General features: G+C 37.0%; 1 protein-coding gene across 8 annotated transcripts in view; it reads left to right on the top strand.

Moving 5' to 3' along the window:
• ZMYM4 (zinc finger MYM-type containing 4) overlaps positions 1-21,345 on the top strand; it is a 176,373-nt gene extending 155,028 nt beyond the window's left edge. For all 8 annotated transcript variants that reach the window (XM_082833567.1, XM_082833573.1, XM_082833572.1 and 5 more), the window contains 7 exons: positions 1,267-1,435; positions 1,617-1,712; positions 3,926-4,077; positions 6,911-7,022; positions 8,503-8,751; positions 18,241-18,370; positions 19,239-21,345. In XM_082833567.1, coding sequence (XP_082689693.1) covers positions 1,267-1,435; positions 1,617-1,712; positions 3,926-4,077; positions 6,911-7,022; positions 8,503-8,751; positions 18,241-18,370; positions 19,239-19,446 — 1,116 coding nt within the window. In that variant the 3' untranslated portion in view covers positions 19,447-21,345. The remainder of the gene's footprint in view (positions 1-1,266; positions 1,436-1,616; positions 1,713-3,925; positions 4,078-6,910; positions 7,023-8,502; positions 8,752-18,240; positions 18,371-19,238) is intronic.
• The last annotated feature ends 296 nt before the right edge of the window (positions 21,346-21,641 follow it).

Here is a 21,641-nt window from a genome sequence, read left to right as displayed (position 1 = left end):
TATGGGATGAGCACTACTTTCTTTTGCTGTTTTTATTCTTCTATACGTTGCTGGATTCAGTTTGCTAATATTTGTTAAGGTTTTAAGTGTCTCAGTTTAAAAGAGCTATTGATCTGTTTTCTTGTGATGACTTTATCTGGCCTTGCTGTCAGGATAATAGTAACGTAAGTGAGTTAGTGTTCCTCCTCTTCTATTTTCTGAAATACAGTTTATATAATTACTTAATTCTTGGGTAGACTTCAACAGTGAAGCCATCTGGGTCTGGATTTTTTTTTATGGGAAGGTTTTAAACTATGAATTGAATTTCTCTAGCTGCTTAGGTTATCTGTTTCTTCTAGAGCAAGCTTTGTTAGTTTGTGTCTTTCAAGAAATTTGTTCAGTTTATCTAAGCTGTCTAGTTTATTGTCATAATGACGTTCACAGTTTTATTATTCTTTTTATATGTGTGGGGTCAGGTGTTGATAATTTGTGTCTTTTTTCTTTTATCCCTGATCATTCTAGCTAGAGATTTATCATGTTTTTTTAACCTTCTAAAAGTACCAGCTCTTCATTTTATTGATTTTTCCTTTATCTTTTCTTTTTATTGATTTTTGCTCTTCTTTTTATTATTTCCTTACTTTGGGTTTTAATGAAGTCTTTTTTCTAGTTTCTTAACACAGAGGCTAGATTATTGATTTTAGACTTCTTTCACTTCTCATAGAAGCATTTTAATACTGTAAATGCCCTTATAAGCACTGCTTTAGCACTATTACATAAAGTTTGATACGTTTTGTTTTCATTTTTACTTAAGTTCAAAATATTCTCTAATCGCATTTGTGGTTTCTTAACATGTGTTGTTTAATTTCTGAGGTTTCAGGATTTTTCTAACACTATTTCATTACTGATTTCTAGCTGAATTCCATTGTAGTTAGAGAATTTATTGAGGCTTCTTTTAGAGCCATCTATTCGTATGTTCCATTAAATAGACCTGAATGGTGTTATTCATACCTCATTGGGTGGGTCCAGCATCCGGAACATAGTAAATACCCAAATGTTAGTGATTATTAAAATATTACCTTCTACACTTCAATTTTCTCTTTTTTTCTTTTCTCATATGGATTGGATTAGATGACTAAGCTCTTTCTAGCTCTAAGAACTCTGAATCTTTGGGATCTAATACTAAATTGCATTTTCTTTAAATTTATGCCCATTCTGTCTTTGAGAATCCCAATTCTTAAAGCGCTGAAACTAAATTTTATATTCTGTAAATTTTTGGAATTCTTACAGGGACGGAAGAAGTCTGTAGTGTCTGTGGAGCCCAGGAGTCTTATTCAAGGAGCCTTTCAAGGGTGCTCAGTGTCTGGGATGACACTGAAATACATGTATGGGGTAAATGCCTGGAAGAACTGGGTTCAGTGGAAAAATGCCAAGGAAGAGCAGGGGGATCTGAAAAGTGGTAAATACACAGCATGAATTTGTGTCTCGATTTAGGGGGTGGGAGGAATACAGATAAAGTCATAAATCTACTCAAAAGGGATAAATAGTAGGTCAGAAATCCCATAAAACTTTGATTTTGGCTTTACTTAATTTTTTTCCCCATCTTTATTTATTCTCATTAATTTTTCTTTCTTTGTCAGGAGTTGAACATGCCTCATCTAGCCCGTGTTCTGACCCTTTAGGAAGTGCTCAAGACCATGCACTCTCTCAAGAATCTTCAGAGCCAGGCTGTAGAGGTAAAATTTCTCTCCTTGTGATCTGAATTGCTTGTAATATCATTGTTGATTTTAAATTTGTAAATGGAATATTTAAAATTATTTAAAATTTGAAGTTTGTGTTTAAAAAGAGAAATTAATATCCACTCCCAATTTTAAAGAGCTTGTTATAAAGGTAAGGTTGTATCTTCTGATCATGAGTTTCTTGTGCAAATATAAGGAATTCTGTTTCTTTTTCTAACACTATGCAAGTAACTCAAATCTGTCTTCTTGAGCCCTATATTTGTAGAATAATCAGTGTGGAACCCAGTGTAACACTTTTTGTTGTTGTTGTTAAGAAGAATACCTGGAAAAGCCTTGCTGTTACTGTAGGAATTTTTCCTATCAAGGAGCTGTATATGATTGACCATGATTGCAGGTTTCATTTTTGGTGCCAAAAACTTTGGAACCCAATAAACAGTTCAAATAGAGCAACACTGTATAATTTTAGAACCCTAATCATTAGCTTTCTTTTTTCCCTGGTCGTTCTATTCTAAACTTTGTTTTCAGTTTGTATTTTGCTTTTTTATTATCTGTGTTTTATATAAGATACTTATACAATCTTTGTGGGATGAGATGGGGCAGGAATGAATATGTCCTTGTAACTAGATTTTTTTGTCCCTTTCCAACTATACCTTCTCTCTAATACCTGGGTGATTGCATGCACTCTTGGCTTTGCCTCAGTCTACCCTCATTATTGGAGCAGTTAGTTGCTGTTGTGGTCTGTGACTGACTCATTGAGTTCCCACAGATCAAGTATAATCTCTCTGCTCCAGAGTGATATAAATATACTCCTGTTATGGGAGTTTACTAGGCCTTTCACCTTCCAGTTTGAGCCACAACATTTTTAAGAAAGAGGGAAGGGTAGGGACTTCCCTGGTGGTCCAGTAGTTAAGACTCTGTTCTCCCAAAGCAGGGGGCACAGGTTCAGTCCCCTATTGGGGAACTAAGATCCTGCATGACGCACAGCGTGGCCAAAAAATAAACAAACGAAACGGTGGATATGTAAGTCAACTGTACTTCAATTAAAAAAAATAAAAATTTAAAAAGAAAGAAAAAAGGAGGGGTAGTGAAAATGGAGAAGTAATATTGTATTAGACCACCAAGCCTAAATGCAGTAGCCACAGGGGATGCCTACTCATTTCCGCTACTTATTCATCCAAAAAAAATACTTACTGAATATACCTGTCATGTATCAGGCATGGTTGTAGGCACTGAGGTGAAAAGATCAGACATGGTCCTTGCCCTCATGAATCACCTATTTCAATTTGCAAAACCAACTCAGGGGAGCTCAAGTGTATCTTTGGAAACATGAAGTGTTTTCTAAATGCAGAAAAGCAGTAACTAGAAAGAGTGTTTCAACTCATCCCACAGTGTGGACCAGTCTGTTGCAGTAAGATCTCTACAAGTCAAATTAGATAACTCTCCTGCCTAAAACTAATTCAGTTCTTAGTTGTCTTCAAACTCTTAATGTAATATATGAGGCTTACCATGATCTGCCGGCATCTGCCCTCTTTTCTTTTCCGCTGTTCACCTGAGTCCCCTGAACCTTTTCACTTCTGTGGTTGAGCACATACTATATTTTCTGGCATTTTCAAAGGCATGAAGTTATATGTTACTCAAAGTGTTCCTTATTCAAATAAATATGACTTTTAAAGAAAGTTAAACAGCATTTTTTTTTGCAGATATCTCCAGAGCCTTTAATATGTTAAAAAACATTGTGAATTCTTTAGAGGCAGGTATAATATACTGCTGTTTTCCAAATTTATCAGATCTTAGAAACCCAGTTTTCTTGAGCTCTCACATGATTAGTATTTTGTGGAGTATACTTCGGGAAATCTTTCTATATCCTCAAATTGGAATTCTTCCTCCACTTGTTTAATTCTTCTCCACCTTTCACATCTCCCAGAATCTAACATGACCCTTCCCTGTCTATTAGAGGGCCCTTATTTTTTTTCATAGAATTTTATTTAGATAAAACCCCTGTCATAGCACCCTATTACGTCATATGTGCTTCATTGTCTTTATTTCTTTACCTAAAAAAGCCTTGAGATCAGGATCTGTCTTTAATCCATGTATTCACCAGTGTACACCACAATACCTGGGGCAGTGTAGTCAGTGTTTATTCAGTGAGTTGAGTAATGTTATTATTTTTCTATAAGTTAGTATTTCAGATGTTTTCTACCTTTCCACAGTCCGCTCTATCAAGCTGAAGGAAGATATTCTGTCCTGCACTTTTGCTGAGTTGAGTTTAGGCTTATGCCAGTTTATTCAAGAAGTGCGGAGACCAAATGGTGAAAAGTATGATCCAGACAGTATCTTATACTTGTGCCTTGGAATTCAGCAGGTATGAAATTCAATAATTGTTACAAAATCTATTGCATTTTTAATAATTCTGATAGAACTTGTGAATTAAGCTGAAAACTTATAGTGTATATTGTTTGTTTGGTATTGCTCGTATACTCTCTTCTTAATGAACTACTGACCCTGATTTAAAAGTCTTGGTCATATAAGCCTTTTATAAGTTAACCTGAGACTGTTAGAATAAGAGGAATTGAGGTTGGTGCATTTTATTGGTAAATGCACAAAAAAGGCATAAATAGCAGGTCACAAAAGAAGTGACATAGGTGATTTGACATAGGTGACAGGAGACATCCTTGTCAAAAATCGTTTGACTAAATATGCATGTGTTTATTTTGGACTCAGTTTTTAATACATTGGTTTATGGCTGTTCTTATGGTAGTACTCACTATTTTGATTACTGAAGGTTTGTAGTAAGTTTTGAAATTGGGAAGTGTGATTCCTCAAGATTCTTTTGGCTATTCGAGTTTCCTTGCAATTTCATATCAATTTTAGGATCAACTTTTCCATTTCTTCAAAAACTAAACTGTTGGGATTTTGATAGGATTGTATTGAATCTGTAGATTGCTTTGGGGAATATTGCTGTTTTAACAATTTTGTCTTTAGATCCATGAGTACAAGATGTTTTTCCTAGGTGTTCTTTAATTTCAGCAGTTTTATGTAGTTTTTTTTGTTTTTTTGTTTTTGTTTTTTTAGTTTTATGTAGTTTTAAGCGTGTAAATCACATACCTCTTTTGTTAAATTTATTCTTAAGTATTTTATTCTATCTGATGCTATTGTAAATGGAATTTTCTTAATTTTCTCTTTGGATTGTTTATTACAACTGATTTTGTGTTGCTTATACTCTGCAGCTTTACTAAGTTCATTTACTAGCTCTAATAACTAGTTTTTTTGTAGACACTTTAGAATTTTCTATATATAGGTTCATGTCACTGCATATAGAGATGGTTTTACTTCTTCCTTTCCTATTTCAATACTTTTTATTTCTCTTTCTCACCTGATTACTCTGGCTAGGATTTCCTGTACAATGTTCAGTAGAAGTGGCATTTTTATCTTGTTTCTGATCTAAGGGGGAAGTGATTTTTTTTTTAAACCCATGTATTTTATAGGTACTCATATTTGAGTAAAGGTACAAAACTCAATTCTGTGTATTCATAAAGGAAATGTTTTTTAAGATTGAAATAACTCCTGACTGTTACCAGTAGTTGCCTTTGTGTAGTGAGTTTGAGTATATCTTTCTTCCACCTTTTCTGTATTTTAAACTCTTTCCATAATGAGGATATAATATTTTTAAGTTGTGAAAATAACTTTATTAAAATAAAGAAGAAAATGAAGAATACTTTTCAACAACAAAACTGTAATCTGGCAATACAATCATAAATTGCCTTTGAAGAGGCCTATAAAAATGCACGTTGAAATGGTGTGTGATTTTTATTAGCCGGAATAAATTTAAGTGGAAATAAAAATTTACTGCAAGTCATACATAGATCAAAAAGCAGGAAACAAAGATAGCCATAGATAAATAAGTTTAAAATACCAGATCTTAAAAACACTAGGGGCTTCCCTGGTGGCGCAGTGGTTGAGAGTCCGCCTGCCGATGTAGGGGACACAGGTTCGTGCCCCGGTCCGGGAAGATCCCACATGCCGCGGAGCAGCTGGGCCCGTGAGCCATGGCTGCTGAGCCTGCGCGTCCGGAGCCTGTGCTCCGCAACGGGAGAGGCCACAACAGTGAGAGGCCGCGTATCAACAACAACAACAAAAAAAAACACTGAAAGATTTTTAGCATATAATTATGCTACTTTGTGTTATTCTCTTGTTCTGTTCATTGTATTTCTCTGAAGTGCTTGACTCTGACCTGACCTGCACCGTCAAAATATTTAACAGTAATTTACTCAAACTGTTGTGTGTTTCCCATTCTGTGATGTGATTTTTTTTTTTTGGGCTGCATTGGGTCTTTTTTTTTGTTGCTGCGCACGGGCTTTCTCTAGTTGTGGCAAGTGGGGGCCAGTCTTCATTGCGGTGCGCGGGTTTCTCATTGTGGTGGCTTCTTGTTGCAGAGCACAGGCTTTAGGCACATGGACTCAGTAGTTGTGACTCACAGGCTCAGTAGTTGCGGCACATGGGCTTAGTTGCTTCGCGGCATGTGGGATCTTCCTGGACCGGGGCTTGAATCCATGTCCCCTGCATTGGCAGGTGGATTCTTAACCACTGTGCCACCAGGGAAGGCCCTGTGATATGATTCTTGATGGTTATAATTAGCATACTTTTAAGTCGTATAATTAGACTTGAACTTTTTGAAGGCTGGCTTGTGAGGCAGAGAGTTGAGAGCTGTGGTTAGAAGCCTCCAAATAAATAGTTTTAAATTTTGGATAGCCTCAGGTTATCTGACACTAGATAACTATATTATTTGCAGGAAGTCATCTTATAACTAGGCTAAAAAACAAACAAAAACTGCTAAGAGCGCACCTCAGACACTGAGAATTAGAAAAATGATTTGAGAAATTTGAATTAGGACCAATTTTTAGTATATCAGTTTTATTAACTAACTAAAAGGTACTTATTATAATTATTTTATACCATTCATGTTTTTAAAAGGAAATAGAAAACTTTACCTTACAAGCTCCGTGCTCAAGATAATGTTAATTCATGTGAAAAGGATCTTTAGCTTAAATTCTGGTGTTTTAACTGTATCCTTAAAATGGTTCACAGTATTGTAAGGATAAAAACTAAGGGTAAACTATATTCCTAAAAATATTCTTTTTAAAAACTTGTGGGTTTTTTTGTATCAACATATATGTTTCCATTTTTTTCTCTTGTAGTACCTGTTTGAAAATGGTAGAATAGATAACATTTTTACTGAGCCCTATTCCAGATTTATGATTGAACTTACCAAACTCTTGAAAATATGGGAACCTACAATACTTCCTAATGGTAGGATGATTATATTTTGATTCTTTTCATGATATGCCTTCTTAAATTGCTTGTTTTGTGATTCTCTTTTTATAAATTGTTCATTTTATATTTGTCTTGATTTATAACATATTTGGACTTTTGAGGAGAAAGTCTTTGGTTTATTATCAATTATTTTAGTAAAACTATACCTTCCATACAGTACACGAATAGATACTAACTATTGAATATAAAAAACAACTGAAGGTTACATTTACTTTTTAGAAACCATTTTTGATCTGGTAGTTTTGGTAAAGTTGTACATGGTATCAGTAGCTGGCACATATGCTACTTTTAGACTCTGTTAGCAATGGACCTTTTTCAATAGTTTATAAAAAGTACCCTGAACTGGTTGTTAAAGAGAGTTAAGTCTTCATCCTTGAATTGTCTGTGACCATATGTCTTTGGACAAGTCCCTAATTCACTCCTGGTCTCATGCTCCTTGGCTATGAATGGAGAGGTTAAATGTGATGCCCAGAAATGTGTGCCCTTTCTGTTGGGCTACAGGGCACCTTTGACGCATTATGAGCAGTGCGGTGGCATGATGCATTTAGCATTCAAATAGGGGGCTAGAGACATAGATTTGCATGTAATAAATCTGTGTTCATGGATAGTCTTCCAGGAATAGAATGCAGAAGCAGCAACAAAGAGGATTGGGGAGAGAATGTTAGGGAAGACCTGTGTTTAAGGGGCATCATGAGGAAGGTGCATTTAAAAGTATACTTATTTTATTTTTTCTGACCTCTGCTTTTCAAGAAAAATCCAGATAACTTATCGTGAAGCAATCGCTCTTAATATAAATTTAAAATAAGAAGAGATAGGAGGGAGAGAGAGCTCTATCTGTCCTCTAAAGATATTAGACAAATAAAACTGAACCAGTTAACAGTAAACAGAATGATCTCAAACAGGAGTCTGCAAACTGCAGCTCATGGGCCAGATCAGGCCCGCTGCCTGTTTCTGTATAGTACATGAGCTAAAAATATTTTTTACATTTCTAAATAGTTGGGAAAAAAATTAAAGAAAAATATTTTGTGGCCTGTGAAAATTGAATGAAATTCAAATTTGTTTCTATAAATAAATTTTACAAATAGCCACACCTATTTGTTTATGTATTGTCTACACTTCCTTATCTTTTACAACAACAAAGTTGTTTTCAAAGCCCTCATGGCCCACAGTGCTTAATATGTTTACCATCTGGCTCTTCACAGAAAAGTTTACCAGCCCCTGGTCTAAAATAACAATAGATTAAAACTGTTTCAGGGGAGTGCTCACAATGTCTGCTTCAGTGGAATCATCTGCCCTTTTCTTTGCAGTGCTTTTTCTATTTTTCTGTATGAGGAAGAGGGAGAAAGAGAGGAACAGTCTTTTCCTTAGTATCTTCCTGTCTGAGGATTAGAGAAATTACTTAGTCCCATTTAGCAGGAGCTTAGGACTGTTTCTTTTTCCCCTTTCTTCTGTTCAGGTTACATGTTCTCTCGCATTGAAGAAGAGCATTTGTGGGAGTGCAAACAACTGGGGGCTTACTCACCAATCGTCCTCTTGAACACCCTCCTTTTCTTCAATACCAAATACTTTCAACTAAAGAATGTTACTGAGCACTTGAAGCTTTCCTTTGCCCATGTGATGAGACGGACCAGGACTCTGAAGTACAGTACCAAGATGACATATCTGAGGTTCTTCCCACCTTCACAAAAGCAGGAGACAGAACCAGGTGTGTGGTGGAGTTTTTAAGTTTTCTTTCTTTCATTCTTTTTTTTTAATTGAAGTATAGTTGATGTACAATATTATGTTAGTTTCAGGTGTGCAACATAGAGACTTGACATTTAAATACATTATGAAATGATCACCATGATAAGTCTAGTAACTATCTGTCTCCGTACAAAGTTACTCCAATATTATTGGCCGTATTCCTTATGCTGTATGTTACCTCCTTGTGCCTTATCTTATAACTGGAAGTTCGTTCCTCTTAATCCCCTTCACCTGTTCTGCCCATCCCCCACCCCTCTTCCCTCTGGCAACCAGCAATTTGTTCTCTGTAGCTGTGAGTCTATTTCTGTTTTGTTTGTTCATTTGTTTTATTTTTTATATTCTACATTTGGGTGAAATCATACGGTATTTTTCTTTTTCTCACTGACTTATTTCACTTAGCATAACACCCTTTATGTTGTCACAAATTTATGTTGTCACAGATTTCATTCTATTTTATAGCTGAGTGAATTAAACCATTCTGTTGATGGACACTTCCATATTTTGGCTATTATCAATAATGCTGCAGTGGACATAGAGGTGCATACATATCTTTTTGAATTAGTGTTTTTGTTTTCTTTGGGTAAAAAATACCAGTAAGTGGAATTGCTGGATCATATGGTAGTTCTATGTTTAATTTTTGAGGAAGCTCCATACTGTTTTTCACAATGGCTGCACCAGTTTACATTCCCACCAACAGTTCATGAGTATTACCCTTTTTACACATCGTTGCCAACACTTGATATCTCTTGTCCCTTTCATGATAGTCATTCTGACAAGTGTGAGGCGTTATCTCATTGTGGTTTTGACTCGCATTTCCCTGATGATTAGTGATGTGGAGCACCTTTCCGTGTTTCTGTTGGCAATCTGTATGTCCCTTTGGGAATGGCTATTCAGATCCTCTGCCCATTTTTTAATTGCATTTTTTGTTTGTTTTTTGGATATTGAGTTCTCTGAGTTCTTTATACATTTTGGATATTAACCCCTTTCCAGATATATAATTTGCAAATATCCTCTCCCATTCAGTAGGTTGCCTTTTCATTTTGTTAAGGGTTTCCTTTGCTATGCAAAATCTTCTTAGTTTGATGTGGTCCCATTTGTTTATTTTTGCTTTGGTTGTCTTTACCTGAGGAGACAGATCCAAAAAAATATTATTAAAACCAATGTCAAAGTTTCCTGCCTGTGTTTTCTTCTAGGACTTTTATGGTTTCAGTTCTTAACGTTTAAGTCTTTAATCCATTTTGAGTTTAATTTTGTATATGATGTGAAAAAAGTGGTCCAGTTTCATTCTTTTCCATGTAGCTGTCCAGTTTTCTCAACTCCATTTATTGAAGAGTCTGTCCTTTCCCCATTGTATATTCTTGCTTCCTTTGTCATACGTTAATTGGCCATGTAAGCATGGGTTTATGTCTGGGCAAGCTATTCTGTTCCATTGATCTATGTGTTTGTTTTTGTGCCACTGTCATACTGTTTTGATTACTATGGCTTTGTGGTATGCAGTTGACCCTTAAACAATACGTAGGTTGGGCTACCAACCCTACTCACAGTCCAAAATCCGCATATAATTTTACAGTCAGCCCTCCTTATCCACAGTTTCACATCTGCAGATTCAAACAGCCATGATTGTATCATACCGTAGTATATAATTATTGAAAAAAATCCATGTATAAGTGGATCCACGTTGTTCAAACTTGTGTTGTGTAAGGGTCAACTGTAGTTTGAAGTCAGGGAGTGTGAACCTCCAGCTTTGTTCTTCTTACTCAAGATAGCTTTGGCTATTTGGGGTCTTTTGTGGTTCCATATAAATTTTAGGAGTATCTGCTCTATTTTTGTGAAAAATGCCACTGGTATCTTGATAGCATTGCATTGAATCTGTAAGTTATTTTGGGATGGACATTTTTTTTTTTTTTCGGTACGCGGGCCTCTCACTGTTGTGGCCTCTCCCATTGCGGAGCACAGGCTCCGGACGCGCAGGCCCAGCAGCCATGGCTCACGGGCCCAGCTGCTCCACGGCATGTGGGATCCTCCCGGACCGGGGCACGAACCCGTGTACCCTGCATCGGCAGGCGGACTCCCAACCACTGCGCCACCAGGGAAGCCCTGGGATGGACATTTTAACACTATTAATTCTTTCAATCCATGAGCATGGTGTATCTTTCCATTTATTTGTGTTGTCTCTGATTTCTTTCATCAGTGTCTTACAGTTTTTAGAGTACAGGTCTTTCACCTCTTTGGTTAAATTTATTCCTAGGTATTTTCTTATTTTTGATGCAATTGTAAATGGAATTGTTTTCTTAATTTCTCTTTCTGATAGATGGTCATGAGTGTATAAAAATGCGAAAGATTTCTGCATATTTTGTATCCTGTAAAATGTACTTACTGAATTTATTTATTCTGATAGTTCTTTGGTAGTGTCTTTAGAATATTCTGTATACAGTATCATGTCCTCTGAAGATGATGGTGGTTTTACTTCATCCTTTCCAGTTTGGATTTTTAAAATTTCCTCTTCTTATCTGATTGCCATGGCTAGGACTTCTAATACCATGTTAAATGAAAGTGGCAAGAGTGGGCATCCTTGTCTTATTCCCAATCTTAGAGGAAATAGTTGCAGCTTTTCACCATTGAGTATGATGTCAGCTGTGAGTTTGTCATTCATGACATTTATTATGTTGCGGTATATTCCCTCTGTAGCCACTTTGTTGAGAGTTTTTATCAGAAATGGATGTTGAATTTTTTCAAAAGCTTTTTCTGCATCTATTGAGATGATCTTGTGCTTTGTATCCTTCATTTTCTTAATGTGGTATATCATGTTGATTTGTGAATATTGATCCATCCTTGCATCCCTGGGATAAATCCCACTTGCTCATGGTATACAATCCTTTTAATGTATTGTTGAATTCAGTTTGCTGATATCTTGTTGAGGATTTTTGCATTTGTGTTTATCAGTGATATTGGCCTGTAATTTTATTTCTTTGGTGTCTTTGTCTGGTTTTGGTATCATGCTGGTCTTGTAGAATGAGTTTGGAAGAGTTCCTTTCTCTTCTATGTTTTGGAATAGCTTGAGACAGATAGGTATTAACTCTCCTTTAAATGTTTGGTAGAATTCATCTGTAAAGCCATCTGGTTCCAGACTTTTGTTTGTTGGGAGTTTTATGATTACTGATTCAGTTTTATTATTGGTAATTGGTCTGTTCATGTTTTCTATTTCTTGCCTGATTTAGTCTTGAAAGATAGTATGTTTCTAGGAATTTATCCATTTCCTCTCGGTTGTCCAATCTGTTGGCGTATAGTTGTTCATAGTAATCTCTTATGATCTGTTGTATTTCTGTGGTGTCAATTGTAACTTCTGTTTCATTTTTCATTTTATTTATTTGGGCCCTCTCTTTTTTTTTCTTGATGAATCTGGCTAAAGGTTTGTCAATTTTGTTCATCTTTTCAAAGGACAGGCTCTTTTCCATTGTTTTTTAGTCTCTGTTTCATTTATTTTCATTTTGATCTTTATCATTTCCTTCCTTCTGCTAATTTCGGGTTTTGGTTGTTCTTTTTCTAGTTCCTTTAGGTGTAAGGTTAGATTATCTGAGATTTTTCTTGTTTCCTAAGGTAGACCAATATTGCTATAAATTTCTCTCTTAGAACTGTTTTTGCTGCATCCCATAGATTTTGTCTCAAAGTATGTTTTGATTTCCTCTTTGATTTCTTCAGTGATTCATTGGTTGTTTAGTAGGATGTTATTTAGACTCCACATATTTGTTTTTGCCAGTGGTTTTCTTGTAATTGATTTCTAGCCTGGTACCGTTGTGGTTAGGAAAGGTGCTTAATATGATTTCAGTTTTCTTAAACTTATTGAGATTTGTTTTGTAGCCTAACATGTGATCTATCCTGGAGAATGTTCCATGTGTACTTGAAAAGAATGTTATACTATTTTGTCCATCTGGTCAAATGTGTCATTTAAGGCCAATGTTTCCTTATTTATTTTGTGTTTGGATGATCTGTTCGTTGATATAAGTGGAGTGTTACAGTCCCCTACTGTTAGTGTGCTACTGTCACTTTCTCCTTTTATGTCTCTTAATATTTGCTTTATATATTTAGGTGCTCCTGTGTAGGATGCATACATATATACAAGTGTTTCTTCTTATTGTTGGACTGATCCCTTTATCATTATGCAGTGTCCTTCTTTGTCTCTTTGTTTTAAAGTCTGTTTCGTCTGGTATGAGTATTGCCACCCCAGCTGTCTTTTCATTTCCATTTGCATGGAATATCTTTTTCTATCCCCCTTGCTTTCAGTCTGTGTTTTTTCTTTAGATCTGAAGTGAGTCTCTGGTAGGCAGCATATATATGGATCTTATTTTGGTATCCAGTCAGCCACCCTGTGTCTTTAGATTGCAGCATTTAGTCTATTTACATGTAAAGTAATTACTGATAGGTACATACTTATTACCATTTTGTTCATTGTTTTCTGGTTGGTTGTATTGTTCTTGTCTATTTCTTTTTCTCTTGCTCTATTCCCTTGCGATTTAATGGCTTTTTAGTGTTATGTTTGTATTCTTTTTTCTTTTTCGTGTGTATATCTATTTTTTACTTTTTGCGGTACGCGGGCCTCTCACTGTTGTGGCCTCTCCTGTTGCGGAGCACAGGCTCCAGACGCGCAGGCTCAGTGGCCGTGGCCCACGGGCCCAGCCGCTCCGTGGCATGTGGGATCTTCCCGGACCGGGGCACGAACCCGCGTTCCCTGCATCGGCAGGCAGACTCTCAGCCACTGCGCCACTAGGGAAGCCCTTGTATGTATATCTATTATTGGGTTTTGGTTTGTGGTTATCATAAGGCTGTTACATAACAACTTGTGTATATAGCAGTCTATTTTAAGTTGATGGTTGCTTAAGTTTGAGTGCATTCTAAAAGTACTACATTTTTACTCCCCCCCTCACCTTTTATGTTTTTGACATACTTTACTTTTTAAAAATTTTGTATATTCTTTAATAATTATAGATTATGTGATCTTACTACTTTTTTAATCTTCATACTAGGTACATAGGTGGTTGATTCACTACCTTTACTATATGTTTGCCTTTACATTGAGATTTTTTTTCTTCCATAATTTTCATATTTCTAGTTATGGCCTTTTCTTATGTTTAAAGAAGTCCCTTGAACGTTTATTGTAAGGTCAGTTTAGTAATGATAAACTCTTTTAGTTTCTGCTTCTCTGGGAAACTTTATTTCTCCTTTAATTCTGAATGATAATCTTGACAGATAGAGTAGTCTTGGTTTTAAGTTTTTTCCTTTCAGCATTTTCAACATCTCATGCCATTCCCTTCTGGCCTGTCAAGTTTCTGCTGAAAAGCCAGCTGATGGTCTTATGCAGGCTCCCCTATATGTAACTAGTTGTTTTTCTCTTGCTGCTTTAAATATTCTCTATCTTTAACTTTTGACATTTTAATTATAATGTGTCTTGGTGTGGGTTTCTTTGGGTTCATCTTGTTTGGGACTCTCTGTTTCCTGAAATTGGATGACTTCTCCAGGTTAGTCAAGTTTTCAGTCATTTTTTCTTCAAATAAGTTTTCTGTTTCTTCTTCTCTCCTCCTTCTGGAGTCCTCATAATGCAAATGTTAGTATGCTTGATGTTGTCCCCAGAGGTAAGCTATCCTCAGTTTTTTTTTCCTTTTGCTGTTACAGTGGGGTGATTTCTACCACTCTTTCTTCCAGGTCACTGATCCATTCTTCTGCTTCATCTAATCTGCTATTGATTCCCTCTAGTGGATTTTTCATTTCAGTCATTGTATTCTTTATCTCTGATTGGTTCTTTTTTATTTTCTTTATCTCTTCGTTGAAGGTCTCACAGTGGTCCTCCATTCTTCTCCTGAATTCGGTTAGTATCTTTATGACCATTATTTTGAACTCTTTATCTGGTAGATTGTCTATCTTTGTTTTGTTTAGTTCTTTATTTTTTTTTTGAGGTTTTTGTCTTGTTCTTTCCTTTGGAACAATTCCTTTGTCTCCTCAGTTTTCCTAGCTCTCTGTGTTTGTTTCTATGTACTGGATAGATCAGTTACATTTCCCATTCTTAAAAGCATGGCTTTATGTAAAAGGTATCCTATGAAGCCCAGTAGCACAAGGCTGCATGTACCCTCCTGTTGTGGCTGGGCCATGATGGCTGTGGGTGTGCTAGTGTGCAGGGCTGGCCCCTGGCACAGCTGGCTATAATGCCCAGCTGTGACTTGCAGGTACTCTGGTGTGCGGGGCCATCTCCTAGGGTGGGAGCTGCTTTTGGAGGGGCTCCAGTACCAGCTGAGGGAGCCTGCTGGGAGTGGCAGGATGGTGGGATGCTTTGGGCTCTAGTGCTCGCTGAAGCCACCTGCTGAGTATGATAGCGTATGGAGTTGCTTTGGAGGAGTGTCAACTGGGGTGGATCTACAGGTGAACCTGGGGTGAGATGTGGAGAGTCATAAATGGTGCCTACCAGCACTGTACCAGCTAGGTGTAGAAGGTGAACAAAAAATCCTGGTGTTGCCCAGTGGCTACATAACCAGAGAAAATTACAAAAGATCCCTGACTCTCCTGCACACACCATAAAATCAGTCAATGAATATCCTTTACGTATGACCCAGGTATTTTTCAAAGCACTTCCTCTGCAATGGGACTTGGAGCAAGATAGTTTTTGCATGTGCCCTTTAGAGTGGAGTTTCATTTTCTTACAGCTCTCTGGACATAAGTCCCACTGGTTTTCAAAGCCAGTTGTTATGGGGGTTTGTCTTTCTGGTGATGGTTCCCCCGAGGCTGGGGAGCTCAGTGGGGTTTGCACCCTTTGCTCCTCAGGAGGACCTCTACAGTTTTGATCTCCTCCCTGCTTGTGGATCCCTGCGCCAGAGGTATGTGTCCTGGCCAGATACCATCTCCACCCCTCCTACCCATCTTAGTGAGGATTTTTTTTTTCATCCTTAGTTGTGGAAAATCTTTTCTGCCAGTCTTCAAGGTCTTTCTCAGGGATAGTTCCTCTATGTGTAGTTGTAATTTTGGTGTGTTCATGGAAGGAGATGAGCCCAGGATCTTCCTACTCTGCCATCTTGTCCCCCTCTTGTAAGATTGCTATTTGAAGTCAATTTATTAATATTCAAATAGACACATTACAGAAGAGTAATTGCAAATTCTAGACATGGAAGAGTATAGCTTTAACATTTAAATGCTTTTCTTTATTGTCAGGGCCAGGTTAAAGGCTCAACTCAAAATTAGAGGAATCACTTCTATTGGTTTTTTTTTTTTTTCCTTGCTGTGCTGCATGGCTTGTAGGATCTTAGTTCCCAGACCAGGTATTGAACCTGTGCCCCCTGCAGTGGAAGCATAGAGTCTTAACCATTGGACCGCCAGGGAAGTCCTGTTTTATTGGCTTTTAAATTAGAAATTCTGATTTAATTGGTCTATAGCCCAGATAATCTGCATTTTAAAACTTCGCAGGGAATTTAAATATAAAGCCAAGGTTGGGAATCACTGATTTAGAGGCAACTGATAGGTCAATTCCTAGTTAAAAGGAACTTGCTTAACTTTTACATCTACTGTTTCTAAAACTTTTTTTTTTTTTTACCAGAGTGCTCCGTCTTAGTTAACGTTGTCAAAATATGAAGGAACTTAAACCTGACCTAGCGTATACTGCCTTCATACACAGTAGAATAATATCAGCAGTGACTGTTTTATTAGAAGGTTTATGGTCTTGCATTCCAAAAACAGCCTATTAAGTAATAGTTTGTTTTTAATGTTTAAAAAACTAATGTTGTTATTATGGAACTAGAAATTACATTTATTAATTTTGAAGAAAATTGTAAGTTCTAAAATTCCCCAAATCAAGCTGTTACTTCCTTGGGAAAAGAGTGGAGTATATGTTTTCAATGTGAGAATTTTAAATTATTGAAACTGAAATCTGTAAAGAATAATTGTGATGTTCATCGTTGTGTTAACTTTTTTCTCAGTTGCTCCTTTACTTTATAAAATACTAAGATTATCTTGCTTTTTCACCATGTGTCCATGTCCTCGTTCCTTTATTGTGTTTATATATAGCCCATTTTATGCTCTTAATTGATATTAATTCAGGGAGGCAGAGGCAAGGAGGCAACATTTCTCTGTTTTCTGATGAGGTGCTTTACCAGATTGGTAATAAATTTAGCTTCTTTTTCTGAATGAGCAGCTAGCAAATTATTTAGGTAGTCTCTAAATGGAAAACTGGATGACTTTTGTTTAAGTCATAACTAATACAGGAGGCTGGGGAAAGTTCTGGATCAGTTGTTAAAAGTATCTATAAGAAAAAAACAAGAAAACCTTTTTCCTCAGGTTTTCAGATCCACCTAATACTCTCTTGAAAATTCAATGGAGAAAGTGGGAAAGAAACTACCTTCCATGTCTTCACCCTGGCTTCTTTCTTTCTTCTTCTTTTTTTTTGTTTTTTTGCGGTACGCGGGCCTCTCACTGTTGTGGCCTCTCCCGTTGCGGAGCACAGGCTCCGGACGCGCAGGCTCAGCGGCCATGGCTCACGGGCCCAACCGCTCCGCGGCATGTGGGATCTTCCCAGACCGGGGCACGAACCCGTGTCCCCTGCATTGGTAGGTGGACTCTCAACCACTGTGCCACCAGGGAAGCCCCCCCCCCCACTTTTTTTTTTTTTTTAAGATTTTTTTTTTTGATGTAGACCTTTTTTTTTTTTTTGATGTGGACCATTTTTAAAGTCTTTATTGAATTTGATACAACATTGCTTCTGTTTTATGTTTTGGTGGGGTTTTTGGCCGCAAGGCACGTGGGATCTTAGCTCCTCAACCAGGGATCAAACGCGCACCACCTGCATTGGAACGCGCAGAGTCTTAACTACTGGACTGCCAGGGAAGTCTCACCCTGGCTTCTTTCCGATAATCCTTGGCCTCTGCAAAATTCTGTTGGTGAAAAAGGGTTTGCTCTTTCCTTATCAAATGGTCAACTTACTGAGGATTTCTTTTCCCAGCAAAGATTTCATTTCTCATAATACTATGCAAATGAAAGAAACTTAAACAAATGCCCAGTGGACACGGGTGCCCCACAGGAGAAATATTTTCAGAGAAAGAGATCAACTTCTGTCTTGATCTCTACTATAGAAGAACATACGGGACCCTTTTTTCTCTTTATTTTGCTGTGGCTTAACAACCCTATGCCTAATAAAATCTCTTAAATTCGGGCTCAGAATTGAGACGTACTCTCAAGCATCAATGCTTTTTGTCATGCTGCCTCCACTTTGGTGAGAAGGGAAACATAAATTTTACAGGACAGGGACTTTGTTTGATTAACCCAGCACTAATCTGGTGCCTCCATAGGTCCTCAGTAAATGTTGAACGAGTGAGTAAGTGAAAGGAAGGGAGAGGGAGTGACTAGAAGCAAAGCTCATTGGGTGTCTTAAGACTCGAAGAAAGACTTTTCTAATACTTTGATTATAATTTCCTGTCTCAAGATAAACTAACTGTTGGCAAGAGGAAACGAAGCGAAGATGATGAGGTTCCAGTGGGTGTGGAGATGGCAGAAAATACTGACAACCCACTAAGATGCCCAGTCCGACTTTATGAGTTTTACCTGTCCAAATGGTAAGTGATTTTCCTCTGAACTAGATATAACACACTGCAAAAAATAGTTAAAATACTATAGATTTCAGAAATGTAGCTGGTCTGTAACTCTAAACAAGGATTTACTTACAATTTTATTTTTTCCCCATTCTCATATCTGCCTGGATTTTGAACCAAGAAACAAATTGCTTCACCTTGGTAAATTTTTTTCCCAAAAATCTCTTGAAAAGCAAGAATCGCTGCCATTGTTTGATCTTTACAACTGTTACTCAACTTTATGTGATATCTAAACTGCTATGAATTTATTATTTATGCAGAAAAGAAGGGGAAAAGTTGTAGTACTAACTCTATAAATAGGAAAGCAATTTATTTTTAAAGAATTGAAATTTTTTGAGTGGTGTTTTTCTTACAGAAACTTTATGACTTTAAAGAGTTGTAAGATCCACACTAAAGCATTTTTTTCTCAAAGAAATATAATCACTGGGTTTGTTCTTTGATAATGTGTATTGAGTGCTCTTGGGATTCATTCCAGGATATTGGGCACTGAGGATATGTGGTTCTCAGCCATAGTGTCACATGTGAATTGAATTTTTTGTTACTCCTGGTAATGTTTTAAGTACTAAAGTCTGAAAGATTTACACTTTGTCATCTATTAACATTATACTCACTTTTGATCCAGTGTGATTCTTGAGTGTGGGAGAAAAAATACAGAGTTACAGGTTGCTCCTGGAGCATAAATGCCTATAAACTTATTTATATCTGTGGGTACATTGTTTATTAGTCACAGTATGGAAAAGTTGAGAGCCATTATATTTAAAGAGTAGTTACATATTTCCTATACTCTCTGATCCCAATTTTCTTTCTTTTTCTTTTTTTTTCCTGTGGATAGTTCTGAAAGTGTGAAGCAGAGGAATGATGTGTTTTACCTTCAACCTGAGCGCTCCTGTGTTCCAAATAGCCCCATGTGGTACTCCACGTTTCCAATAGACCCTGGGACCCTGGACACCATGTTAACACGTATTCTCATGGTGAGGGAGGTACACGAAGAACTTGCCAAAGCCAAATCAGAAGACTCTGATGTTGAATTATCAGATTAAAGTGGAAGTGGGGTTCCTATTTTCATACACGTTGGTATGCACCAAACTGTGAATGCATCCAGCTTTGGAAAACGATCTATAAGTCCAAGTCCTCTTGACTTGATTATAAGATAATGGAAAACAGACGACTCGTGAACCACAGTGTGGATGTACAAATGAAAATTGAAGGAAAGAATATGAACTGAGAAATGTTGTTCTTTGGCAGTGATATAGTTCTTAGACATCTTCAGAATGACTAACCAATTTCTCTGAGTGGTGCATAATCTTATTTTGTTTGGGAATAACAAATTGTGGAATATTTTTAAGGAAAACTGTTGTATAAAACTCTACCATAGTAACCTTAGACCTTAGAGAGGTAGCTTTGGAGTGAAACCTTGGCTGCAGTAGGCTACTTGGGCAAGCCCTATGTAAAAGTCAGGGGAGAAATCAGTACGGAGCTAAGAGTGGCATCAGATGAGGACTGTGGGACCCAGACTTGAAGACCCAATAAAAATATTCAACTTTTTTTAAAAGGTAGAGAGTGAAGTGGTCTTGATTTTGATTTTCACTGCCAAGCCAATTCTGTGAAGGATAGAAGCCTCTGGTGCTTTTGCCATGGGGTCCCTCAAATCAGAGGAAAAGGCCTTCACTGCTGTTCATGCAGTAATGTGTCCCTTTCACTTTCTGGGTCTAGCCTTCTCAGCTGTGGGTCTGGATGTGGGTAAATTAAGTTCAAGGGGCTGAAACTCTGCAAAATGATTATGCACACAGAAAATCTGTGGAGCCTATTAGACCCCAAGTGTCTTGAAATGTTTGCAGAAAACCCACTAAAATGCCCACTTCTCTGGGTGTCAGCCTTTATTGCTGCTGTCTCACAGCATGAGCTGTGGTACACAGAAATGGGGGTTCTCCTTTGTTTCCATTTTATCCCCAAATGGCAGCTTTTCCCCCATTGTTTTATCTTCCTGTTTCCCAGATAGTTCCTATCATTTTGTCTTTTGCACCAGTTTCTGGAGGCCCTTGTCATTTCAGAAAGAGTCTCTCTCCTTACTCTGGCAAGCCTGTGGGTGATTCCACAAAGACACAGTGTTACTTAGCTATCAGAATTATGGTAGAAGAGGTCCTAGTATATTCCTATATAAAGCATTTGGAAGATGAGCTTGTTGCCCAAAGAAACTTGAAAATAGGATTTTGGGGTTAGGATACAAAGACACTGACTGTCTTTCATATCCACGAGCAGGTCTTCTATAGCATTATTCCAGACTCTAGCTGTTTTAGTAGTTCTATGAGGATTGCAAGTCCTGGGTGTGTTTGGCATATGGATCCTTCTTCTTCATCTCCATTCTGTTTCTTCCCCACAAAATTTTGAATCAAAGCGTTTATGATATTGGCCAATCACGGAATTTCGTTAGCTGAGGTTAATTTGACCCTTTAATAGAAATGAGAGAAGTCTAAAAAGCCTCCTAGAAACTTTAACCTTGAAAGACTTTACAGTATGTCCCATTTTTCAGATGGGGGTGACAGGTTGTTTTTTGGGGTTTTTTTCAATAAATAAACTCTTTAACTACAATAAAATTTAAAAGTAGGCCTTTTGACATTGTGTACTTACGGTTCTGTCCCTCTGCCTGTAACAAATTTTGTTTTTGTTACCAAGAACTATGTGAAAGAAGTAAATCTGCCCCAGTTCTGTATGATTAATTCCATCTGTGTTTGTCATTTCTGACTGGAAAACTTCTTACTTCCAGACCTTGTTTGATATGGAGGAAAAACAGTTGGATTGTCTGATAAGTCTGCCAATAAACTATCCAGAAACATCAGGTGTAATAGTCCCCACTATACAAATTTTATGGTTTATATAAACACTAATACTTCCCCTTCTGTAGAAAAACAAATATATGGCATAGTAGATAAACTATTGTAAAACACTAGAGAGAAAAAAAAATCTGTATCTTTTAATTGAGAACAGCCAATATCCAGGTAAATGGCTGTACCAGGATGTCAATTGCATGTTAGTCCACACAGTTGTCCAGATCCTGAATTAATTCGTAAAAGAAAATATTAATTATTGGTCATTCCTCATAAGCATAGCCATTGATATGTGTGTCTGGTTATTTGCTTTTTAAAATTATGTTAAATTACATTTTTCCCCCCCAGGGGAGAAAAAATATCAAACAAGAGAAAACATTAAATTATCCATTCTGGTTTTTTTTGTTTTT

Source organism: Leucopleurus acutus, assembly GCF_964270905.1.
Source record: "Leucopleurus acutus genome assembly, chromosome: 2".
NCBI classification, from domain to species: domain Eukaryota; kingdom Metazoa; phylum Chordata; class Mammalia; order Artiodactyla; family Delphinidae; genus Leucopleurus; species Leucopleurus acutus.
Note: the sequence above shows the minus strand (reverse complement) of the source record. Positions and strands in the feature narration are given on the sequence as shown.